Below are 23,233 nucleotides of genomic sequence, written 5' to 3'. Positions count from 1 at the left end.
CAACTGTTTTAAACATGTGTATATGTTTAAAACAGTTTAAAAGACTTACAATTAAAAAAGCGTTTTTTTTTATTTTCTTTATTAAAATAATAAATAAATATGAAAAAAATTCTCAAATACATTATACAAACTTTTTACCATATACGCTGTGAGCTCGTACGTAGAGGGGATATTTACAAATTCGCGAACGCCAGTAGTGACAAGTTTGTAAACGTTTACCGGAAATTTGACATAAATGTCAAAGTGATTAATTTAAAATTAAAATTAAAAACATTAATTATAAACAATATTAGTTGGTCAAAGCTGTGGTATAAACAGCGTATACGCTCTGAGCTTCGCTGGTGTCGCTCCTAGCGGTTACTAATTCAACTTTTACCGGTAATTTTTAAATTTATTATTTAATTGTTATCGCTTAATATTTACAACGCAAAAAAATAATTAAATTGTAATCGATTTTTTTAAGATTTTTCTAATCATTTTGACGTTCTATTGATAAAATATCAATTTCTTACTTCGGATACTTTGACAATAATCGTGTAGATGGCGCTAAGATTATAATATATTATTTATAATTAGATATTACGGAACATTAAAAAAACTTAAATTCAGTATTTAAAACGTAAGTATATTTAAGGTAAAAATATATACCACAGCTTTGACCAACTAATATTGTTTATAATTAATGTTTTTAATTTTAATTTTAAATTAATCACTTTGACATTTATGTCAAATTTCCAGTAAACGTTTACAAACTTGTCACTACTGGCGTTCGCGAATTTGTAAATATCCCCTCTACGTACGAGCTCACAGCGTATATGCAGTCGGAAAAATGAAAGAATACCCATGAACGATCACATCAATCACTTATTTTGTTTGTTTGACAAACATTTGTTATACGCTCTGAGCTTCGCTGGTGTCGCTCCTAGCGGATTACTAATGCAACTTTCACTGGTAATTATTTTTAAATTTATTATTTAATTGTTATCGCTTAATATTTACAACGCAAAAAAAGTAATTAAATTGTAATCGATTTTTTTAAGATTTTGCTAGTCATTTTGACGTTCTATTCATAAAATATGAATTTCTTACTTCGGATACTTTGACAGTTATCGTGTAGATGGCGCTAAGATTCTAAGATTAATAGATTAATTTATAATTACATATTACGGAACATTAAAAAACTTAAATTCAGTATTTAAAACGTAAGTATATTTAAGGTAAAAATATATACCACAGCTTTGACCAACTAATATTTTTTATAATTAATGTTTTTAATTTTAAATTAATCACTTTGACATTTATGTCAAATTTCCGGTAAAGGTTTACAGACTTGTCACTACTGGCGCTCGCGAATTTGTAAATATCCCCTCTACGTACGAGCTCACAGCGTATACGCTCTGAGCTTCGCTGGTGTCGCTCCTAGCGGATTACTAATGCAACTTTCACCGGTAATTTTTAAATTTATTATTTAATTGGTGTCGCTTAATATTTACAACGCAAAAAAGTAATTAAATTGTAATCGATTTTTTAAAGATTTTGCTAGTCATTTTGACGTTCTATTGATGAAATATTAATTTCTTACTTCGGATACTTTCACAATTATCGTATAGATGGCGCTAAGATTAATAGATTAATTTATAATTACATATTACGGAACATTAAAAAACACAGCTTTGACCAACTATGTAATATTTTTTATAATTAATGTTTTTATTTTTAATTTTAAATTAATCACTTTGACATTTATGTCAAATTTTCAGTAAACGTTTACAGACTTGTCACTGCTGGAGCTCGCGAATTTTTAAATATCCCCTCTACGTACGAGCTCACAGCGTATAGGAAAAGACAGCAAATACAAAATAAGTGATTGATGTGATCTTTCATGGGTATTCTTTCATTTTTCCGACTGTATTATTCATTTATTAATAACCGAAACTTAACAAAATTGGAAAACTTAAAACATTTTGCATACAAGAGTTAATAAATTTCTCAAAACTGTTCCAGTCTCATAGTAATCTTATAATCTGAAAGTATTAATCTGATATCTGATCAGTCACGTCATCACTGATGCAATTAAGCTCTTTAAAAATTGAAACCAACTTAGCAGCTTTGACATTGACTAGCCGATTACGTAGTTCCGAATGGTAAACTGTATGTTGAGGAGAAGAGTATTTCTATGTTGGCTGACAATGCATTAGCTGTGTGGAGTTGTTGAACAAGTTCCAATGCTGTAGTATTTATATTTTTCATAGAACGCCACCATGTCTATGTTATTACATTCTCAATTAAATGTTTAAAGAATGTATATGGTTTAAAGGGTACACACTTTGCCTGGTAATTAATAATAATTGGCAATGCTCCTGGATGATAATTTATAATGGATTGATGATAAGTTTATTTCCACTAAAGCGCTTATCAAGCAAATTTGCCAAAAAATGAGCTGGGGTCAAAGCCATTTCCATACGCTCCTTGAGCTCCTTCGTATCATGTACAAAAATTCACCATTTACATATTTCAAAAAGACACTAAATACCACAAAATAACTTACAGTAGGCGTTATTGCAATAGCCAACTTGCAATGCGAATTGATAAAATAGTAAATAGTCTGGGGTTCCCCCAGGCAATAGCTCCTAATTGCAATTGGTCTTCTTATTATTATTAAAATCAAAGTTATTAATATTATGTTTAAGAAAATATGATTTAAACAATGTTTTTTTCTAAGTTTTATTTATTTAAAACATAAAATTTAAAACAAGAAACGCATGTTTAAAACAAAAAATTGAATAACAAAATAAAACATGTTTAAAACAAAAAAAAACGTTTAAAACAAAAAAAAAACATGTGTTTTGTATAAAATAAAAAAACATGTTTTTTTTTTCAACCCTGACTCCAAAATTAATGAATCAGGACTACAATCTGTTAAACCAGTAAAAGCTTTATGGGTCCCTCTTAATTTATCACAAGAAAGAATGATACATAACAAAACTTCGTCACTTAATACCACTGAAGTATAAAGCTTCAAAATATAGTATTAGAGATTCTCATCAATATATTCGAAATGAACTCTTCTGAAATATTACTGGGAACAAGAAGATTGATGATTGTTATTTACAGGTCACAAGACCATTCAAAGATGTCCATGTCATCCAAACTAGATCTCAATAGCATATCTGATCCAATGAAAGCCTCATTCGCTAATCTACACTCGAGTTCACAGTCATCCCGTAGTAGCACCAAAACGTCTTCAAGCTTAACCATCCAACCAACTTCAAAATCCATCGATAAGCATTCTAAACCGAAATCAAGCAATAATGATCATACCTCGTATGACAAAAGACAGAAAAGTATGTTGTCAAGTAATGAAAGTCCAAATTTGAAAGAATCGTCATCTTCGTCTCCGAATATGTTTGCCAGTCCCTTCAGTATTAACAGCAGTATTTCATCAGAGAACTCTGAAAGTGGTCAGGAGAGTTCGGGGTATCTTCCGCCGGGTGTTTTAGGGTAAGTTTTTTAGTCCAATGTATGTACAACGTATTTATATTTAGTTTGTTTTAAGTACTTTTTAATCGAATTGCCTACTAACAACAGAAAAACTTAGATTTAGGTGCCATAAATTAGAATCAATATTATACAGTGTGTCTGCGTATCTTGGAACCATATTATGGGAAAAATTATTAATATCAATTTTACGGAAAAAAAGTTATTCATCATAAAGTGCTCTGCATAGTCTAAAACCTAGGACGCAATCATCAGATATCAAATTGTATCAATAATATACGAGGTATTTCCAAAAATATGAATTTCGCTCAAGAGTAAAGTGTATTTATATTTCACAATATCAAAAATTGTTATTAAGAAAAGTTGTTTGTAATTAAATATTATGTTATAATATGCATTTACACTCTTCTAATTGAAAAAAAAAATTTGAAATTTTTCCTCAAATTACAGATACCCAACATCATTTTTATTTAAGATAACTCAGTTATTATTAAGTTTGCGAAAAAAAGTTATACTTTATAAAAATGTCTGAATAGTTAAAAAAACTAAGATGCAATCATAAAGGTACTTTACTCTTCAGCGAAATTAATATTTTTTGACATACCTCGTATATTTAAAAAATTTAATATCTTATAATTTTGTTTAAGTTGTTAGAGTTTGCAGAACGTTTTATAAAGAATAAGTTTTATTCGTAAAATTAATAATAACGGAGCTATCATAAATAAAAATGATGCTGGGGTCCGTGACTTGAGGAAAATTTTCAAAAAAAATTTCAAATGAGTGTAATTGCAGATTATAACACAATTTTTAATTACAAACAACTTTTCTCGATGACAATTTTCGATAATGTGAAATATAAAGGCACTTTACTCTTGAGCGAAATTCATATTTTTTAACATACCTCGTATACTGTTGACAAAATTTGATATCTGATGATGGCATCTTAGGTTTTAGACTATGCAGAGCACTTTATAAGGAATAACTTTTTTTCGTAAAATTGATATTAAAAAAGTTTCCCATATGGTTCCAAGTTACGCAGACACACTGTATAAATACTGTAAAATGTAAGACTGTGGTCTCCAAAATGCCGTAGGTTACGTACAGCGTCAAGCCAGACGTTACATAGGTACAGCCTTTGTGAGTCACCGGCAACTTCACGTAGTCAATACAAAACATGGCCGTGATCATCAATACAACGCTGGTCGCATCCAGAGTCAGCTGTGGTCACCAATAAATGCCGTAGGTTGGGTAAAGCGTTTGCCGATCGCCGGCAACATTCCGATCGTTTTCGTTATCAGTCAAGTGCGATATTTCAACTTGTTGATAAGCAACTCGTCTTGTTCTTTTCTACTACTTGTTTTACTCATTTCGCTAGGTTAAAACCTGTACCAGCTGTACGATAAGTTGTACATATGTGAGAGTATGAATATACTCTCAGAGGGTATGATTGTGGACTGTAGTTAGGATTGCTAGTTTACTGGTTCAAGTGGGAGTATAAAGTATAAGGTTTTATACAGACAATATTCATATGTATAATAAAGTCTTACCAAACTGTGAAAGCCTGTGAGAGCCAGTCACACACGAATTGAATTTTGATTGTTCGTTTCAGCCCACAAGAAAGGCTGTATTGTCAAGAGATGAGCGGTACGCAATTTGACCCTTCGAAAGGTCGTAGAGAAGAGAGGTTGCATCCTCGTGGCGAGTGGTACGTGTTGACCGTTCGACCGGCTGATGAGAAAGATTAGCGGATACCTAGAAATCCTCAGCTATCGTCCCGGCACAGGAGCGCGTGCGCGAAAAGTATTTGTAATTTTAAATCTCGACAAGTTGTTTGGATATCAAATTATTGGTTACATACTATACATACAATAAGAAATAATTGTTTTTCTATTTTACTAGTCTATTCTAATTAATGGGTTGCCAGAGTTGTAGCTAGTATTATTCAGACTAGGTGTATTATTTACTTTTCTGACGATAAAATTAAAAGTACCGTCTCTATTCTAATAATTATTGTATACGTTGGTAGAAGAATAATATTTCAAATTAACTTTGACACATTTGAACATTTTTTGAACTATTTTTAAAATGGCCTATTTTTTACATGATTTTTACACTTTTGTTTTGAACGTCAACATGTTATGAATACGAAAATGGTTTTTGAAATAGTAATATCATAGTAATTATTTATAATAACAAAATTTTTAAATAATTTATCCTCTTATTAATATAAACATTTTAAAATCTTTTAATAATTATTAAAACAAGTCCACGCGTTTTCTTGGTTGCATACATTTAGGCGGACACATTTAAAAATGTGTTAATTCTATTTAATAGATACTTCTTCTTCAGGTGCCGTCCTCGTTCCGAAGTTTGGCTATCATCAAGGCTATGCGTATTTTTGATACCGTAGATCTAAATAATTGGCAGCTGCTGCACTTGTACCAATCTCTTAAATTCTTCAACCATGAATGTTTTCTTCTGCCAATGGATCTTTTACCTATTATTTTTCCCTGAATAATTAATTGTAGTAGCTGGTACTTTTGTCCCCTCATTATATGTCCCAAGTATTGCAGTTTGCGCTTTTTAATAGTAAGCGCAAGTTCTTTTTCTTTCTGCATCCTTCGCAACACTTCCATGTTTGTCACTCTCTCTGTCCACGATATTCTCAGTATCCTGCGGTACATCCACATCTCGAATGCTTCTATTTTCCTTGTATCGATCTTTTTCAGTGTCCAAGCTTCCATTCCATAGAAAAGAACTGACAGCACGTAACATCTCATCAGGCGAATTTTAAGATTTAAACTTAGCTCTCTTCCGCATAAAACTGTTTTCATTTTGGTAAAAGTAGCTCTAGCTTTTTCTATTCTGATCTTGATTTCTTCAGAGTTGTCGTTGTTTTCATTAATCACAGTTCCCAGGTAATTATATTTTCTAACACGCTCAATTCTTTGATCATGTACGGTTATGTCAGAAAAATTTTGTGGAGATTTCGACACCATCATTATTTTTGTTTTTTTGATGTTAAGTGATAAACCGAACTATTCGCTGCACTCTACTATTCTGTTTATCAGTGTTTGGAGATCTTCCGGGGTTTCTGCTATTAATACTGTGTCATCAGCGTATCTCAAATTGTTTATTAAAGTGCCATTTATTTTAACTCCTATATCTTGGTCAGCAAGGGCTCTGTTTATAATATCTTCTGAATATAAGTTAAACAAGGTTGGTGAAAGTATGCATCCCTGCCTTACGCCTTTTTTGATCTCGAGTTCCTCGGTTGTTTCCCGTTCTACTCTAAATAATAGATACTAATTAGATTTTATAAATTTTGTCCATATTAAAAATAAATTAACGCGTTAATACGTTTAGTAATTCTGCTAATTAAGTCAATTAAATTTATTATTCATCGTGGAAGTGCTAAAGGAACAAACTTTCTTGTTATGTGTCCGCCTAAATGTATGCAACCAAGAAAACGTGTGGACTTGTTTTAGTTATTAAAAAATTTTAAAATGTTTATATTAATAAGAGGATAAATTATTTAAAAATTTTCTGTCATTATAAATAATTACTATGATATTACTATTTCAAAAACCATTTTCGTATTCATAACATGTTGACGTTCAAAACAAAAGTGTAAAAATCATTTAAAAAATAGGCCATTTTAAAAATAGTTCAAAAAAATGTTCAAATGTGTCAAAGTTAATTTGAAATATTATTCTTCTACCAAGGTATACAATAATTATTATAATAGAGACGGTATTTTTAATTTTATCGTCAGAAAAGTAAATAATACACCTAGTCTGAATAATACTAGCTACAACTCTGGCAACCCATTAATTAGAATAGACTAGTAAAATAGAAAAACAATTATTTCTTATTGTATGTAACCAATAATTTGATAACCAAACTACCAAACAACTTGTCGAGATTTAAAATTACAAATACTTTTCGCGCACGCGCTCCTGTGCCGGGACGATAGCTGAGGATTTATAGGTATCCGCTTGTATGAGAAAGAGGTCCTTTTTGTATTCACAATTTCGCAAGTGTCTAAATATTGTCTATTGGAAGGGATGGAATTAGGAGGGGATGAACTAGGTGGTGCTGGACAGGACAGGGTTGGCCTGGTACTTATTTAAAGTTAAGGGTTGTAATAAGAGATGTAACACAGTAAAAAATATAATTATATTTTTTACATGTGAAAATTAAACACCAGCCGTACGATGCAATGCTCGAAAATAACTAAAGACGCTGCTGCCAACATTTGAAGTCGCTCATAGCAGATCGACACTGCGTTTGCCATCCAATAGAGACCGTATCCATTATTTATTGTGTAAAGCGTACATATGCAACCTACTGCGTGACAGTGTAGGCAGCGTACGGCGTTTATTGGTGACCACCGCCTGTGAAGCTGTGTACAGCAGTTTGATGCTACATTCGGAGTACGATAACAGACCGGCGCAATCTACAGTATTTATTGAAGACTACAACCTAAGGCCGTACTACTTTATTATCCAGATTTTTTTTATAGCGCTCTGCGTCGTCCGGTTCCTAGTTTCCAGCTTCATCGGTCGTTCCATTCGCCAGGGTAAAGATTCCTTTCCGACATTACCTTCTGAATGCCGCCTAGCCATGATTGTTTCGGCCTTCCTCTCTTCCTTCTTTCCCTTGGCGTCCATTTTAGAATTTGTTTTGGCAGCCTGGCGTCGTCCATTCTTTCTACATGACCATACCAGATCAGTTGTCTACTTTGAATTCCATCTATGATAGTTGACTTGACTCCCATTATATATCTGATTTCGTAATTTTGTATTCTTTTAAGCCTTGTTTGTCTAGCTGATTTTGTCCAGAAATCCATTTCCAGTGCAAGTTGGCGTCGTTCCAGGGATTTAGTAAGTTGCCATGTTTCATAACCATAGAGCACTATAATACTTTTAAAAATAAAATTAAAGATGAGATGGGTTCTTTGATCATAGCATCGGGTTTAGGCATCCAATCACCCTTTTTTCCTTTCACAATCTTAGGCTTTAAATCTATTTGTGAAAGTAACTAGCCATAACATCTAGGCCTTCCGTCGGGAATCTCTTCATCTTCTTCTAGCGATTTTGTTTGTATTAATATAGCCCAGTCATCGGTATAGTCAAACTTTGTTGATGTTGTTGTCGGCATGTCTGCGATATAAAAGCTACAAAGCAGTGGTGTGAAGACTTATGGAAGACCATTTTTTAGTTTCCTGGGTAGAGTTGCACAAGTTTGACTTGAATGTTTGAAATTGATTTGAGTTTGAATTAATTTCAAGTCAAACTTAAGTCAATCCTTCTGACAAATAAGTCAAGTCAAACTGGTCAATGGTTACAGGTTTGAAAATTCAAACTGTTTGTCAAACTAGTTTGAAAGAGTTTGAAAAATAATTTATTTAGTAGATTTACTTTTTTATCGAGATAGAAATGTTAGTTGCCAATTAAAATAACAAAATCAAAAATACAATGATCCCATATAAAAATAACTTGATACGGGAAGCGATTCAAATCAAAATAGAGTCGTAAATTCAAGAAAATTATTCATTTACTGTGATAAATCGATGATAATTTTATGCATTCTCTTCTGTCAACGATATCACTTTTTTATTTATTTTTTAAGTGTTACTAGATTACAACAAAAAATTCGTTGGATTTTTTTTTATCATACCAAGTGTGATTTAATCTACGTCAATAAAAATTTATGAAGAAACAACAAAATATAATATATTTTTGACAGAGTAGATTCAATGAATTGTTTGTGACTTTGCATCAATGTCGTTTTTTTTTCTGATTCTGGCCTTGGTTTAGAACTAGAACCTTTAGCCACGTAATTGTATAACTTATCACTAACTCAGGTGTAATGTGTAGTGTATGTTGAGTAAGTGTCTTGTTACTTTGCAAAGTCGACGTCATTGTCTTTGCAAAGAGACGCTAATTGTATCAGAACGTCTGCGGTCCCTCCGGTGAGTACCGATCCCACAAGGACAGAAACTATTTTCATTTATTAATTTATAATAAATGAAAAAATTCCTGACCCTGGTGGGATTCGAACAGATGTCGTTTTAAAGAACTAGTTCCACTATTTGTCATTTATAACGCTGTTTCTTTTTCTTAATTAATTCTGTGTCGTCTGCAGATTTTTTTCTGTTAATTTTTGCAGTGGGAATACCTTTAAAATCAGACTCAATTTATTCTGGGATGCATTCTGAGCCGAAAAAGGTTCAGGTTCAGATATTACCGCACAAAGCAGTTACTTCAAAACGAACGTAACAAACAAGCCAAGCATATATATATACGTCTAAATATTGAACTATAACTAACTTGCGGAGTAGCAGTGTACAGGTTCAGACCTATCCAAATAAGTAAAAACAAATGGCGGTACGCTCTCAATTAGAATTAAAAATAAACATGTTGCGCAATATGATATTCAAACTTCAAACTGTTTGAATAAGTTTGATTTCAAGTCAAACCTCAAGATATCGAAATCAAGTCAAGTTTGTTGAGTAAAATCAAACTAGTTTGACTTGATGCATCTCTATTCCTGGGATGCTTATTTCTCATCCTATAAGTAACTGAAATTATCTGGTCAGTGAATTTATGGCACTTTTCTTTATCTTTTTTTTTAATTTATTATTTTTTTTTTTGTAAGCATTTATTAGCAATCAGAATTACATATTCTATAAGCTAATTTGATAACAAGTACAATAACATATATCAATGTATTATTGTACACTAAAATGGCGTTATGAGGTACATCACCCAGCGGTTTCACCTCAGTTTCAGCGAAGATCTATGGGCCATAATCTTCGCAATCTTCTGTTGTTTAGTGGCTGCAGTAATGGTAATATTAATTGGTTGGGGTGGTCTTCCAATTTCTCGTGATGTCTGTTGGCTCTTTCTTGAATGACTGTGCTGACTAACGGGATGTTTAGGTCTGTATGAAGGGTTTGGTTGGAAATGTACCACGGGGCATTTGCGATGGTGCGTAGAATTTTTGATTGAGTTCTTTGGATAATTTTTGTGTTTGATTTGCTGGCACAACTCCATAGTTCTATACCGTACGTCCATATAGGTTTGATGACTGTTTTATAAATCAGCAGTTTGTTCTCAATTGAGAGTCGAGATTTTCTACCTATAAGCCAATTTATTTCTTTCACTCTCAACTCAATTTGTTTCTTCTTCTTTAAAATGTGTTGTTTCCAGTTTAATTTAGAATCAAGATGAAGCCCCAGGTATTTGACGATGTTCTGTTGTGGTATGTTGACTTGATTAAGGCTAATATTTGGGCATTGGTCTTTCCTTAGTGTGAAAGTTATATGTGTTGACTTAGTTTCGTTAGCTTTTATCTTCCATTTCTTTAACCACTGTCCAATTTGGTCTAGGTGTTCTTGAAGTTTTAATACTGCAGCTCTTGGATCCTCTTCAGTTGCAAATATTGCTGTGTCATCAGCGAAAGTTCCAATGGTGGTTTGTGGAGAGGTTGGTAAATCGGATGTATACAGTACATAAAGAAGTGGACCCAATATACTACCTTGTGGGACTCCTGATTGAATTTTGTTAATTTTTTTAATTTATAATAAATAACAGACATTATGAAGCAAGTCGCTTAGTAAAAATAGCAAGCAATAATAGCTGTATTACATGAAACATTACATGTTTTTGTAGTGATCCTAATTCTATTTTGGGCGGTGTTAGGTTACCACCTGACACGGAAATAATCAAGTACACATCATCTATAGTCGGACCGAAAGTACCTGGTACTACGAATCGAGGAAGAAAGAAGACTATCAGTCTCGATCCGCCGTTCGTCAGCCTGCATCCTTCACTACAGCTTGGCCCAGAAGGACTTATGCAAGCAATGGTTAAAAAAAGCAGTTCCAATGTAAGTATTTTGTAACAATATGATCCTGTTTTTTGACGTTATGTCTTTATTGAACTAAAGAGATATATCAAAACATCTTCTTCTATGAAGGCAAATTTGTTATATTATGGCGAATTTTGCAAAAACAAAAACAAACTGTAAATATTATAGGTAAAACTTTATATTCTTGCTAAGTAGAACAGATTCATGAAGTAGTGGTAACAATAATTAAAGAAAGCATGAGCTTCTTGAACTCATAACAAGAACTTACAAATCCAAGTATATACTCGCCTTCCAATATATTCATATCGTCATACGCAGGCTAGTGAAATTACCACTCCTACTATCATCCTGCTGTTCTTGTCAATTCCTCTGATAACTGCTTCTGTTTTCACTTTCTCAGAACTGCTCAAAAGTGGTGCCTCAGAGAGCTGGATCGCTCTTTTTGGTCCTCCAATCCTATTCTGGATGCTTCATAACTGTCAGCTAATACCACAGTGTCTTCCGCGTATCTGATGTTATTGATACATTCTGCGATAATTCGAATTCCGGCTTCAACATCCTCTACTGCTTCTTGAACGATTTTCTCGAGAGTATATGTTTGAACAGCACGTTTTATTTTGATATCGAATTCTCCTGCCTCTGTATGGATAGACGAAGTTTGATTCGAGTGAATATTGCTAATAATTCTTAGATCACGGATGTGTATTCAGATATTTGTTAATATCTCCATCACCTTATCATAATCTAACGCTTTATCGATCTTATTTTTCAAGTGCCATATCCGCGACGGAGGTCGGTAATCATCATAGTTATTCGGATTTTGGAGAGGGCTGCTCTGAAAAGTTCTTTTTGCTGTACATCCTTACCATTCTCTCAGATTGCGCAGCCACGATATTCTGTGTCTCCCTATGCTTCTTTTTCCTTGAATCTTTCCCTGCATAATGAGTTGGAGCAAGTTGTATCTCTCTCCACGTGTAATATGTCTGAGATATTCTAATTTTTTGGTTTTGATTGTATTTAAGACTTCCATTTCTTTATTCATCTTTCTCAGAACCTCTTTGTTTGTGACGTGTTCTGTCCATGATATTTTTAGAATTCTTCTATATACCCACAACTCGAATGATTCCAGTTTTTTCATTGGTGCGGCATTCAAGGTCCAAGCTTCCATTCCGTAAAACAGAGTAGAAAACACGTAGCACCTTATTCTTAGCTCTAACTTTAGATCTCTTATATGCAGAGCATTTTTCTCATGTTGTTAAAATACCATCTAGCTTCTATTCTAATTTTAATCTCCTGGAAGTAATAATTTGTGGAGTTGATCATTGTTGCAAGATATGCATATTGGTCAACTCGTTTGACGTTTATGAGGAGATTCTCATTATTTCTTTGAGTTTTGGATATTCTCATAAATTTTGTCTTTTTGATGTTCATTGTTAGGCCGTGTTCTTGGTTATATATCGCTATTCTGTTAACCAGTCTCTGAAGATCTTCAATATTTTCGGCTAAGACGACAGTGTCATCCGCATATCTAATGTTGTTAATGGGAACTCTGTTCACCTTTATTCCAGCTCTTTCACCCTTTAGGATCTCTTCTGAGTATGCATTAAAGAGAACTGACGACAATACGTCTGTATTCCCTGTCTCACCCCACGCCTAATTTCAATTTCCTCTGACAGCTGTTCGATGAAGCATGTAAAAATATGGCAATGCACGTCTCTACATCGTTGAAAAAGTAATTGTATGCTAAAGAGAGCCTCTCTTGTACCCACTAGATTTCGAAAAACAAAATGTGTACGGCTGATTTTTTCTTCGCACAGTCTATAGAGCTAGGTCTGGATTCCGCGTATGAAAAAAAAGTTGATTAATAGCAAGCTGAAAATTTGTTAATAGCTTAAGAGTGTCTAGTCGGATAAACTTTGATATATGGGAACACTGTAACAGGAGGGGCAGTTTTAATTGTGGAACAGGTTAAAAATTTGAAACGGTCAGACCACCAAAACGGCACATTTATTTTGTCCGACAGAATAGACTTAAACTCTCTGAACAGAGATTAAACTCTCATGCAAAAATAAGACTGCTATTTATCACCTGTCATAATTCCTGTCATTTGACATATCCTACATGTTCCACTATACGCGGGATCCAGACCTAAGCCTTCGAAGTATGATTTTCAACGAAAACTTTTCGTTTATAAATTTGCAAAAGTCTGTGTGTTATTGCGTTGCCGCTCCTGCAATACTCAGATCAGATTTATCGATGGATTCTCATGTAGTTTTTTCGTCTAAATCCAAATCTGAAAACGGCATTTCGATATTTCTAACCGTCTTCGAGATAATCGACCTCAAAGTCTAAAATGTGACGTCACAATCCGGTTATCTCCTACAGACGCACTAAACGTCAGCTCAAATGGTTGATTAGGAAGTAGGCTACTTTTTTTTTAAATTTCGATTTGCCAAGCATAGGTTATTTACATTTGAGTTTGACACTTAGTGAATGTCAAACTAAATTTTAAATTAAGTATTAATAAAACATCAATGACATTTGATAGTGAATTTAATTATTATATAAAATATATAAGTTGTTCGAAAATACAATTTGAGTATAAATATTTTAAAAGCAATAATTAATTAACAGTTTTAAAAAGGTTTATACCAGTATAAATACGGCCTCCCCTTTATGATAAATGGATTGTTCCATTTGCTATAAAATTAAAATATTATGTATACCTAGTCGTTCCCTAAACTCGACACATTTGGCTAGTGATTGTAGAAGGTAATTTTTTTGTTTTTTGAGAATTTTGCCGAAATTGGCAAAATTACTAATTATTTAGTAATAATTATTAACTATTTAGAAATTATTTTTTTGTCGAATTGGCAAAATTATTGACTAAAATCAATAGCCAGTATTGTGTCTGTGTACATCCTTCTAATGGAAAAAAATATTTGAAGATTTTTCTCAAATTATAGATACCAAGAACATTTTCATTTATAACTCTTTTATTTTTAATTTGACAAATAAAAGTTATTCTTCATAAAAAGCTCTTCTTGTTCTAAGATTTATGATGCAACCGTGTCCCAAAAGTAGGGGAACGGTCGAATATTTTGCGAACTAAACATCGGATGGAAAAACTGAAAAATACGTGTTCAATCATTTTCAAAAATCTATCCAATGACACCAAACACCAACTCCCACTACACCCCCTGGAGGTGGGGTGGGGGGTAACTTTAAAATCTTAAATGGAAACCCCTAGTTTTTCTTGCAGATTTGCATTCGTTACGTAAAAGTACTAAGCAACTTTTATGCAAGACATTTTTTCGAACTGTGGATAGATGGCGCTATAATTGGGAAAAACTAGTTATCATGATACCATAGGTAAATTATAGAAACAGTCTAATATCTCGAGAAATACACTTCCAAATAAGAAACCAAAAACAGGTTTTTATATTTTTCGAAAACCTATCGATAAACACTAAACATGACCCTCCAACCCACCCCCTGGAGGTGTAGTGGGGGGTAACTTTAAAATCTTAAATAGCAACCCCCACTTTTTATTGCAGATTCGAATTCGTCATGAAAAATTAAGCAACATTTATTCAAAACATTTTTTAAAATGCTGATAGATGGCGCTAATAAATCGTATTTTTCCAATTAAAGCGCCATCTATCAACAATTCTAAAAAATGTTTCGAATAAATGTTGCTTAGTTTTTCATGACAAATCCGAATCTGTAATAAAAAGTGGGGGTTGCTATGTAATATTTTAAAGTTACCCCCCACCCCACCTCCAGGGGGGTGGGTTAGAGGGTCATGTTTAGTGTTATTCGATAGGTTTTCGAAAAGTATTAAAAAAATTTGTTTGGTTTCTCATTTGGAAGTGTATTTCTCGAGATATTAGACCGTTTCTATAATTTACCCAAGGTATCAGGATAAATCGTTTTCCCAATTATAGCGCCATCTATCCACAGTTCGAAAAAATGTCTTGAATAAAAGTTGCTTACTTTTACGTAACAAATCCAAATCTGCAAGAAAATCTAGGGGTTTCCATTTGAGATTTTAAAGTTACCCCCCACCCCACCTCCACGGGGTGTAGTGGAGTTTGGTGTTTGGTGTCATTGGATAGATTTTTGAAAATGATTGAACATGTATTTTTCAGTTTTTCGATCCGATGTTCAGTTCGCGAAATATTCGACCGTTCCACTACTTTTGGGACACCTTATATAAAATTTTATTAATTTTATACGAGGTATATAAAAAATATGAATTTCGATCAAGAGTAAGCTACCTTTATAGTTCATAACATTTAAATTAGAATGATATATGTAAATGCACATTAAAACATAATTATTAATTCTAAACTAATTTTCATAATAGAAATTTTCCATATTATGAATTAAAATACGTAAATATACAAAGTTTTCGTTATGACAATGCTCGCATTTTCAGCTTTTTAGAAATAACTTTAAAATATGGCTCATTAAGGTGATGGTCCGGAAGTCATTGCAGGATCCGAATCTTGTTTTCTTTAGTAAAGCAATAGACGTCGACTTCAACCATGTTCTAGGTATTACTCCGCCTTAATTCATCATATTATGCATAGTCAGGTCAGGAGCATTATAATGTTTTATTTGTGATATTGCTTTTTTCTCTCCATCTGATGTTATTGGTAAGTGGTCATTACATATCTAGGATGAAGGTTATTCGGAAATATTATCAATAAAGTGCTCTTACATTTATTTAGTTCATATTATGCAACTTGCTTGATTTTTTATCTGTGATTATGTTTCCCTGTTGATCTCGCATTTTGTTAGCTGTTTTGCTAGCTGAAGATCAGCTCCAGCTGCTTGTTTAATCTTTTTATGGATATTAAATATATCGTGTTATTGTTCCAACAACTCTATCTCTTCACAATCTGATTTTAACCAATTTTCTTTGGCTTTTCGTATTTCTGTTCTTATTTGTCTCTGAATATTGTTTTTTCGTTCTGCATTCTTTTTTCGTTCTTTGATTTTCTTCTTTCTTCCATGTGTTTTTAAGTATGTTGAGTTTCATCCAAGTATTCCCTTTTTTTCTTTTTGTTTTGTATTATGATAAAGGTTACTGTTATTTTATTTCATAGGGGCAAGATATTACGCCTCCTTCTACACCACCGACAGACAAAGCGGAAGAGAAGAGGGCTACGAATGGAAACATATCGGATATGGCAGCCAGTTACGATGGTACAGAATCGACAGGAGAAACACCGTTAAATCTGTCGGTCAAACCTACTATGGATAACTCTAGTGTCAATTCACTGGCATCGTTGAGCAATATTTCATCAAGTGTCGGAACAGACAGAATATGTAAGTATTTAGTGTTTAATTCATTTTAATAATAATATTTATTAGTGTGTATTATTAGCGATGTTTCACATTATAAGAATTTTGAACGTGCGAGGGTTTTCTCGTGCGATAGTTTTGACGCATCTAGAATTGGTTGTCCTTTTCACACAATAAGAATTGAATCGCACGAAGATATTTTGCTGTGTTGTTTCGTATATTATTATTATTTACACTTACTGAGTTAGGTGTGTAATACGATGTCTGATATGTATCATTACGATGTATCATTACAAATGGGTATTTTTTGACCATACTTTTGTCCTAATTTACTGTAACGCGTATTTAATTCATTTGCAATTTCTATTTTGTCAGTTATTATTTCTTATGTTTTTAATTAAAAGTCTTATTTGTTTTTATAATCTGCATATCGTTTTTTACTAAGTTATTTGTGGGATCTTGGATTAGGTCATCTAATTATCTCATACAATCTATGTTTTTCATGTACAGAATTTAAAACACCCTCTGTCATCCACTCGTTTTTAAATGTTGTTCCACTCGTTTTAGATGTTGTTTATAGATAATTTCACACAAGACGTGACGGCCGCCCTTCTCCAGTCTTCACTGAGTCGTTTACCCTATAATACTAAATATAATTTCGTAAAATAAAAGGTATAGTGTACATTATATGGATCGAAATCAAATTATAGCGTTGTGGTTACTTTATCGTCGAAGAAAGAGAAATAAGGGGAACCGAATTAATTGGGTCCATCCTATTAACGCAAAAAGATACGATTTATATATTTTTATTTTCACACATATTGATGGAACACCCTCTATACTCAACGTTAATTGCAACTATGTGAAATAAAGTTTATTGTAATATACGTAGTTTTAATTATAGTTGTTATCAGTGACATATAAATAATTTTGCTGTACTTACCAAATGTGTTTATTTCTTTATCACCTAATTCGTCAAATTCACTGTTAAGTGCACGGCATACACCATTCTAAGCATTTCTTGTTTTAAGTTTCTATCTTTATATATTTCCATTATTTTGTCCCAAAGAAGAGGTCTCGCTTCAATTAATTTTATTAATATTTCAGTGTTATGTGTCACATAATATTAATATATCTACGTCGTACGTTATTGGTATATACCAATGATACGGACAACAACTACGCATACAAACACAACAACTAAGCACTTTAAACGCGACAATAAACAACCACGTGGACCTGTTGCCGCCGTTCACTAGTCACTGCCGATGAATCACAGTAACAAATACATGTTTACATGGTTCACGTTGGATGATTTATCCGCGATGCATCCCCTAAACTGAACAAAAGTAGAACTCGGTTCAACTTCGTTCAATATTCATTTTGGATGATCATTTTCGATGATTAATAGTTTACACGATTCATTTATTTTTCACTTTGGATGATTCATCCGGGATGATCATCCAAAATGTACCGTGAAAACGCGCCTTAAGCTCTGCAACACTTCAATAAAAAATATCTTTACGATTTAAATCAGGTGAACGAGTAGGCTATTCAATACTGCCTAATCTACCAATCCGTCGTCTGGAAAATGTCTGATATAAATAACTCAGAACATTTACACCAAAATAAACTGGAGCTATGTCTTGCTGAAACCATACCTCATGAAAATTGACAGAAGAATATTTTCTTTAACTAATTTCATTTCTTTGACTTATTTTTCTACTATTACTATTTTCTACTATTATTACTTTAATAATAATTTAAACCACAGCTTAAAAGAACTTCTGAACTCTTCAAGCCGATTCAAGAATGTAATAGACTTCTTAAAGACTATACAATTGTTTAACAAACTTTAATTCATATAATATTGTAATTTTTTTAATTGTTTTTCTTTATGCTTAAGTACCTGTAATGTAATTAACTATAACTACATATATACTTTTGTAAACCTTTGTTTCCGTGTCATTGACCAAAAATGTCGAGACACGTTAATTCGAAATAATAAAAAATAATAATTTTTCTACGACCGTTTAACCCTGGAGTAGTCGCGCTCACTTCTGTAACGTGAATAGTCGCGTGTTAGATTTCATCTCACAATACGAATTTAAATACGAATTTACAACAAATTTTTATTTTATAGTATTTTTATTTACTTGCTATGTTAGAAATATTATTTCTAACAATTAGTACAGCTAATTGGCTCTCCCCAAAGCCATGAATTCCACAAAATGAAGAAAAAAAATCCTACGCATTACTACATCCTTCCTCGGGGCACTTACGAAATTTTTTCAAAATTGCAAAATTTTTCATCAAGTTATCACGAAAAAGGATAAAATGTGAGATTCTATCTAACGGCGCGACTACTCGCGGGTTAATAAGATGCTCATTATTCACCATTTTTGAATAGATAATAACACCCATTACTTTACCCGTGAGTAATAGTTCATTACTCACGGGCTGAAGTTAGGTTCAAGTGATGAATGCCACTTTTAATAAATAAAATTACTTAAACTTGTAAATTTTATACAATTATTATTGTAATTTATATCAATAATTAACGAAACATTTTTAAAGGATTTTTAACTGTAATGGATCAGTATATTTTTTACTTTTATACTTTGTTCTCTATTCGCGGTGTGCAAGTACTTGGAAGGGAAACGAGAAACGACCGTACGCGAGTCGCGGAGAAATATTGCAACTATCTTAAATAATTCATATTGTCAATTGAAATTGTCAAATTGACGTATATTTCATACCTTCTGTCATTGAAGCAGAAAAATTATATATTGCTCCACATAGTCCTGTCGCCAGGGGGGGTACAACGGCCTCCTTAATTCAGATGGACTTACCCAAGTTTTTTTTATATATTTTGACCCGTAGAATACGAATTTTTTGGGTAACAGTTGATCCGGATGTCGATAAGATTGTTATAGACAAAGAACTTGAGGAATTACATAACAGTGATTTCTCGCAAAACAAAACATATTTTTGTATTTTTTGGGTCATTATAAGCAAAAAATATTCCTACAAGTTTTTTCGTAGAATGCATAGTTTTCGAGATAACCGCGGTTGAACTTTCAAAAAATCGAAAAATTGCAATTTTTGAACCCGAATAACTTTTGATTAAAAAATAAAGTAGCAATTCTGCTTACCGCATTTGAAAGTTTAAGTCAAATTATATCGGTTTTGATTGTTTGCATTGCTACAAATTAATTTTTTTATTGTTAAACTAATCTATAAACACATAGTGTTTCCCGTGCCTAATACATGCGTTTTAACGCATGCTACGTAGAAATTGCCTCGCTTGCACTTGTAGCTACTCTACCTACTCGTTCGATTTTAAATGAGAAATCATAGAAAACATCACTCACATACTAGGTGTTTACTACAGTTTACAGCTTTCTTTAACAATAAAATAATAAATTTTTAGCAATGCAAATAATCAAAACCGATATAATTTGACTTCAACTTTCAAATGCGGTAAGCAGAATTGCTACTTTATTTTTTAATCAAAAGTTATTCGGGTTTAAAATTTACAATTTTTCGATTTTTTGAAAGTTCAACCGCGGTTATCTCGAAAACTATGCATTCTACGAAAAAACTTGTAGTAATATTTTTTGCTTAAAATGACCCAAAAAATACAAAAAGATGTTTTGTTTTGCGAGAAATCGCTGTTATGTAATTCCTCAAGTTCTTTGTCTATAACAATCTTATCGACATCCGGATCAACTGTTACCCAAAAAATTCGTATTCTGCGGGTCAAAATATATAAAAAAAACTTGAGTAAGTCCATCTGAATTAAGGAGGCCGTTGTACCCCCCCTGGCGACAGGACTAACAATATTGATATGATATGCAATTATTATATAAAGGTAAATTTAATTAATTGTATTTTGCTTGCAGTACTGCATTTTAATAACTAATTTTATTTACTACATACAATTGTTTACGTTTGCATAACATAACCTGCATCTTATTTTTTCTTCTTATTATTTTTTTGGACTATGGCCTTGACAATTATCCAGCAACCCGGACTAATATAATTGGCCAATATAATTAAAAGTGCGAATAAAAGTACAGAGCGTAGAAATAGAGGTCGCTTTGCTGAACTTGCACGGTCCCAATTATGAATTTTGACGTTTATCATTTTTAATGACAGTGACATTAGCGTATTTGCTGTGTTTATTGGAACTTATTTATAACTTATATTGTGGTTTGTGTTTATTTTACAAAGTGATATTGTGTTCAATATATTATAACATATTATATACAGTTTTATCCCAATAGTTGGCTGTATACCATAGTTTAAAAAAACTCACACAGAAGTAAAAACTTCAAATTGTATTCTAGTATAAAAGTGTTTATTAAAATTATCTAAAAAGTCATCCAAATGGATTGCAAAACGTTTTCGTTCTAATTCAGAACATCTTCAGTGCATTCTGCAGAGTAGTTTGAAACTAGCACACTATTTAAAGTGGTTACCCCATAATATATGGTTTACATATTTTATATTAGTAGAATATGTTGGCTACAAGTCGATGTTATTAGATATAATAAAATGCATGCCTAAAGGGCAGCATGCCCATGCTTGGGCACAGACCAACTTAGTTGGGCTTGGGCACAGACCAACTAAGTTGGTCTGTGCCCTTGAACTGGCAAGTACCTAGCATTTTCGAGCAGGGAAGCATACTGCCCTTTAGGCATGCATTTTATTATATCTAATAACATCGACTTGTAGTCAACATATTCTACTAATATAAAATATGTAAACCATATATTATGGGGTAACCACTTTAAATAGTGTGCTAGTTTCAAACTACTCTGCAGAATGCACTGAAGATGTTCTGAATTAGAACGAAAACGTTTTGCAATCCATTTGGATGACTTTTTAGATAGTTTTAATAAACAATTTTATACCAGAATACAATTTGAAGTTTTTACTTCTGTATGAGTTTTTTATTCTTCTTCTTCAAGTCCGTCTCCTATCGGAGGTTGGAAATCATCACAGCTATTCTTATTTTACTGGCGGCTGCCCTAAATAGGTCGATGGAACTGCAGCCGAACCATTCCCTCAGATTTCTTAACCAAGATATTCTGCGCCTACCGATACTTCTCTTACCCCTGATTTTGCCCTGAATGATTAGTCTCAGCAGCGAGTATTTGTCACCTCTCATAACATGGCCAAAGTATTCAAGCTTTCTTCTTTTAACTTTAGCTTTCTCTAAGTTTTTTAAGTTTTTTATGTATGTAGTTAAATATAAATGTACAGTATACCTTATTTTTTATTTAAAATACGCCCACCGATAACACTAATGTCCTATTTATTAGGTACATTGACAGTAGGTACTTGTGCTTATCATTTTTCGGAAACGAATATAACTTGAATTGACTATTTTTTTGCAGTATTTTTTACAATACATAAGACAGCATTCGCTAATAGTAGGCGACCAATTATTCAGCCGTGTACTACTGGTAAACAAAATTTATTTTTGTAAATGATAATTTTAATCTAGAGTAATTATTAATTATATTTTTTACTAAGTAATTAAAATAACAAAGGTCGTAGAAAAAGTATAGTATTCTACTCGCATGTGAGTGTCGTAATTCATCAGAGTGAGTAATAGCCATCATTACATGCTCATTGAATAATATACTATTAAACCGACCCTTTTTAATTCTACACAATATTTAATGCAACATTGTTTTCCAGCTCGAAGAAAACCTGGTCCCAAGCCAAGACGGATCATTACCTCCGGAAACCAAATGTCTTCATCTTCAAGCAATTTCTATTCCCACCTATTCTCCCCAGTTGATTCTCCAAGACCACCAAGTAGAAACGAAGGCTCCGACGGGGGTAGCTCGACGTCTTCGACATGTACCACCTCTGCCACGATATCTGCAAGCGGTACGCCAATATCTCCGGGCCTGAGTTATAGTCAAAAGGAAGGAAGGCCTAGGAACTTGGGAAGAGGAATTAGTAAACCGAAAAAGAATACTGTAGCGTCGTTATTAGCACAGAGTAGAGCATTAGGTAATTATATATTTAAGTAGATCTTAAATACCAAATTACAAGACAAATTAGATTACATGTGCAAACTCATTTATTTTCAATGTGTTATAGGAGAAAATTATTAAGCTTTCGCTTTTATATCTCTACTGACTTCCCTCTTTATGGAATATTGGGCGCTCTTTCGTTTCTTACACGAAAGTGAAACATGGCTGATTTAGTGGATCAGCGCATCTTCTGCTGTTTTATCCCTTCAAAACCTCTAGAAGTCTTCTCTATTCTTTCTTTGACTTTCCGTATGATGGTGTATTATGTATTGTGTTCTCAGGTTTCTTTCCTGTGCAGCTCTTTTTTTCATCATTTTCTTTTTTCTTTTCTGGTTGGCTTTTTAACTGCTATATTTTTTTCTTTGTATTTTCTCTCTGGCGTTTTTCCTTCTTTGGTTGGTTTCTTTTTTAACATTTCTTCTTTGATTTTCTTTCTTCTATGATGGTCTAAGAGCTAGCAACGTTTTCGAGAAATCATTTTAAGACAG

The 23,233-nt window shown here is 32.8% G+C and overlaps 1 protein-coding gene across 1 annotated transcript in view; it reads left to right on the top strand.

Moving 5' to 3' along the window:
- LOC126879891 (bromodomain adjacent to zinc finger domain protein 2B) overlaps nt 1–23,233 on the top strand; it is an 82,272-nt gene that overhangs the window by 9,131 nt on the left and 49,908 nt on the right. Inside the window, exons 6-9 of the mRNA XM_050643233.1 lie at nt 3,115–3,501; nt 11,178–11,394; nt 16,491–16,713; nt 22,402–22,722. Coding sequence (XP_050499190.1) covers nt 3,115–3,501; nt 11,178–11,394; nt 16,491–16,713; nt 22,402–22,722 — 1,148 coding nt within the window. The remainder of the gene's footprint in view (nt 1–3,114; nt 3,502–11,177; nt 11,395–16,490; nt 16,714–22,401; nt 22,723–23,233) is intronic.

This window comes from Diabrotica virgifera, chromosome 2 (genome assembly GCF_917563875.1).
Source record: "Diabrotica virgifera virgifera chromosome 2, PGI_DIABVI_V3a".
Taxonomy (NCBI): domain Eukaryota; kingdom Metazoa; phylum Arthropoda; class Insecta; order Coleoptera; family Chrysomelidae; genus Diabrotica; species Diabrotica virgifera.
This window is presented reverse-complemented; position numbering and strand designations above follow the sequence as displayed.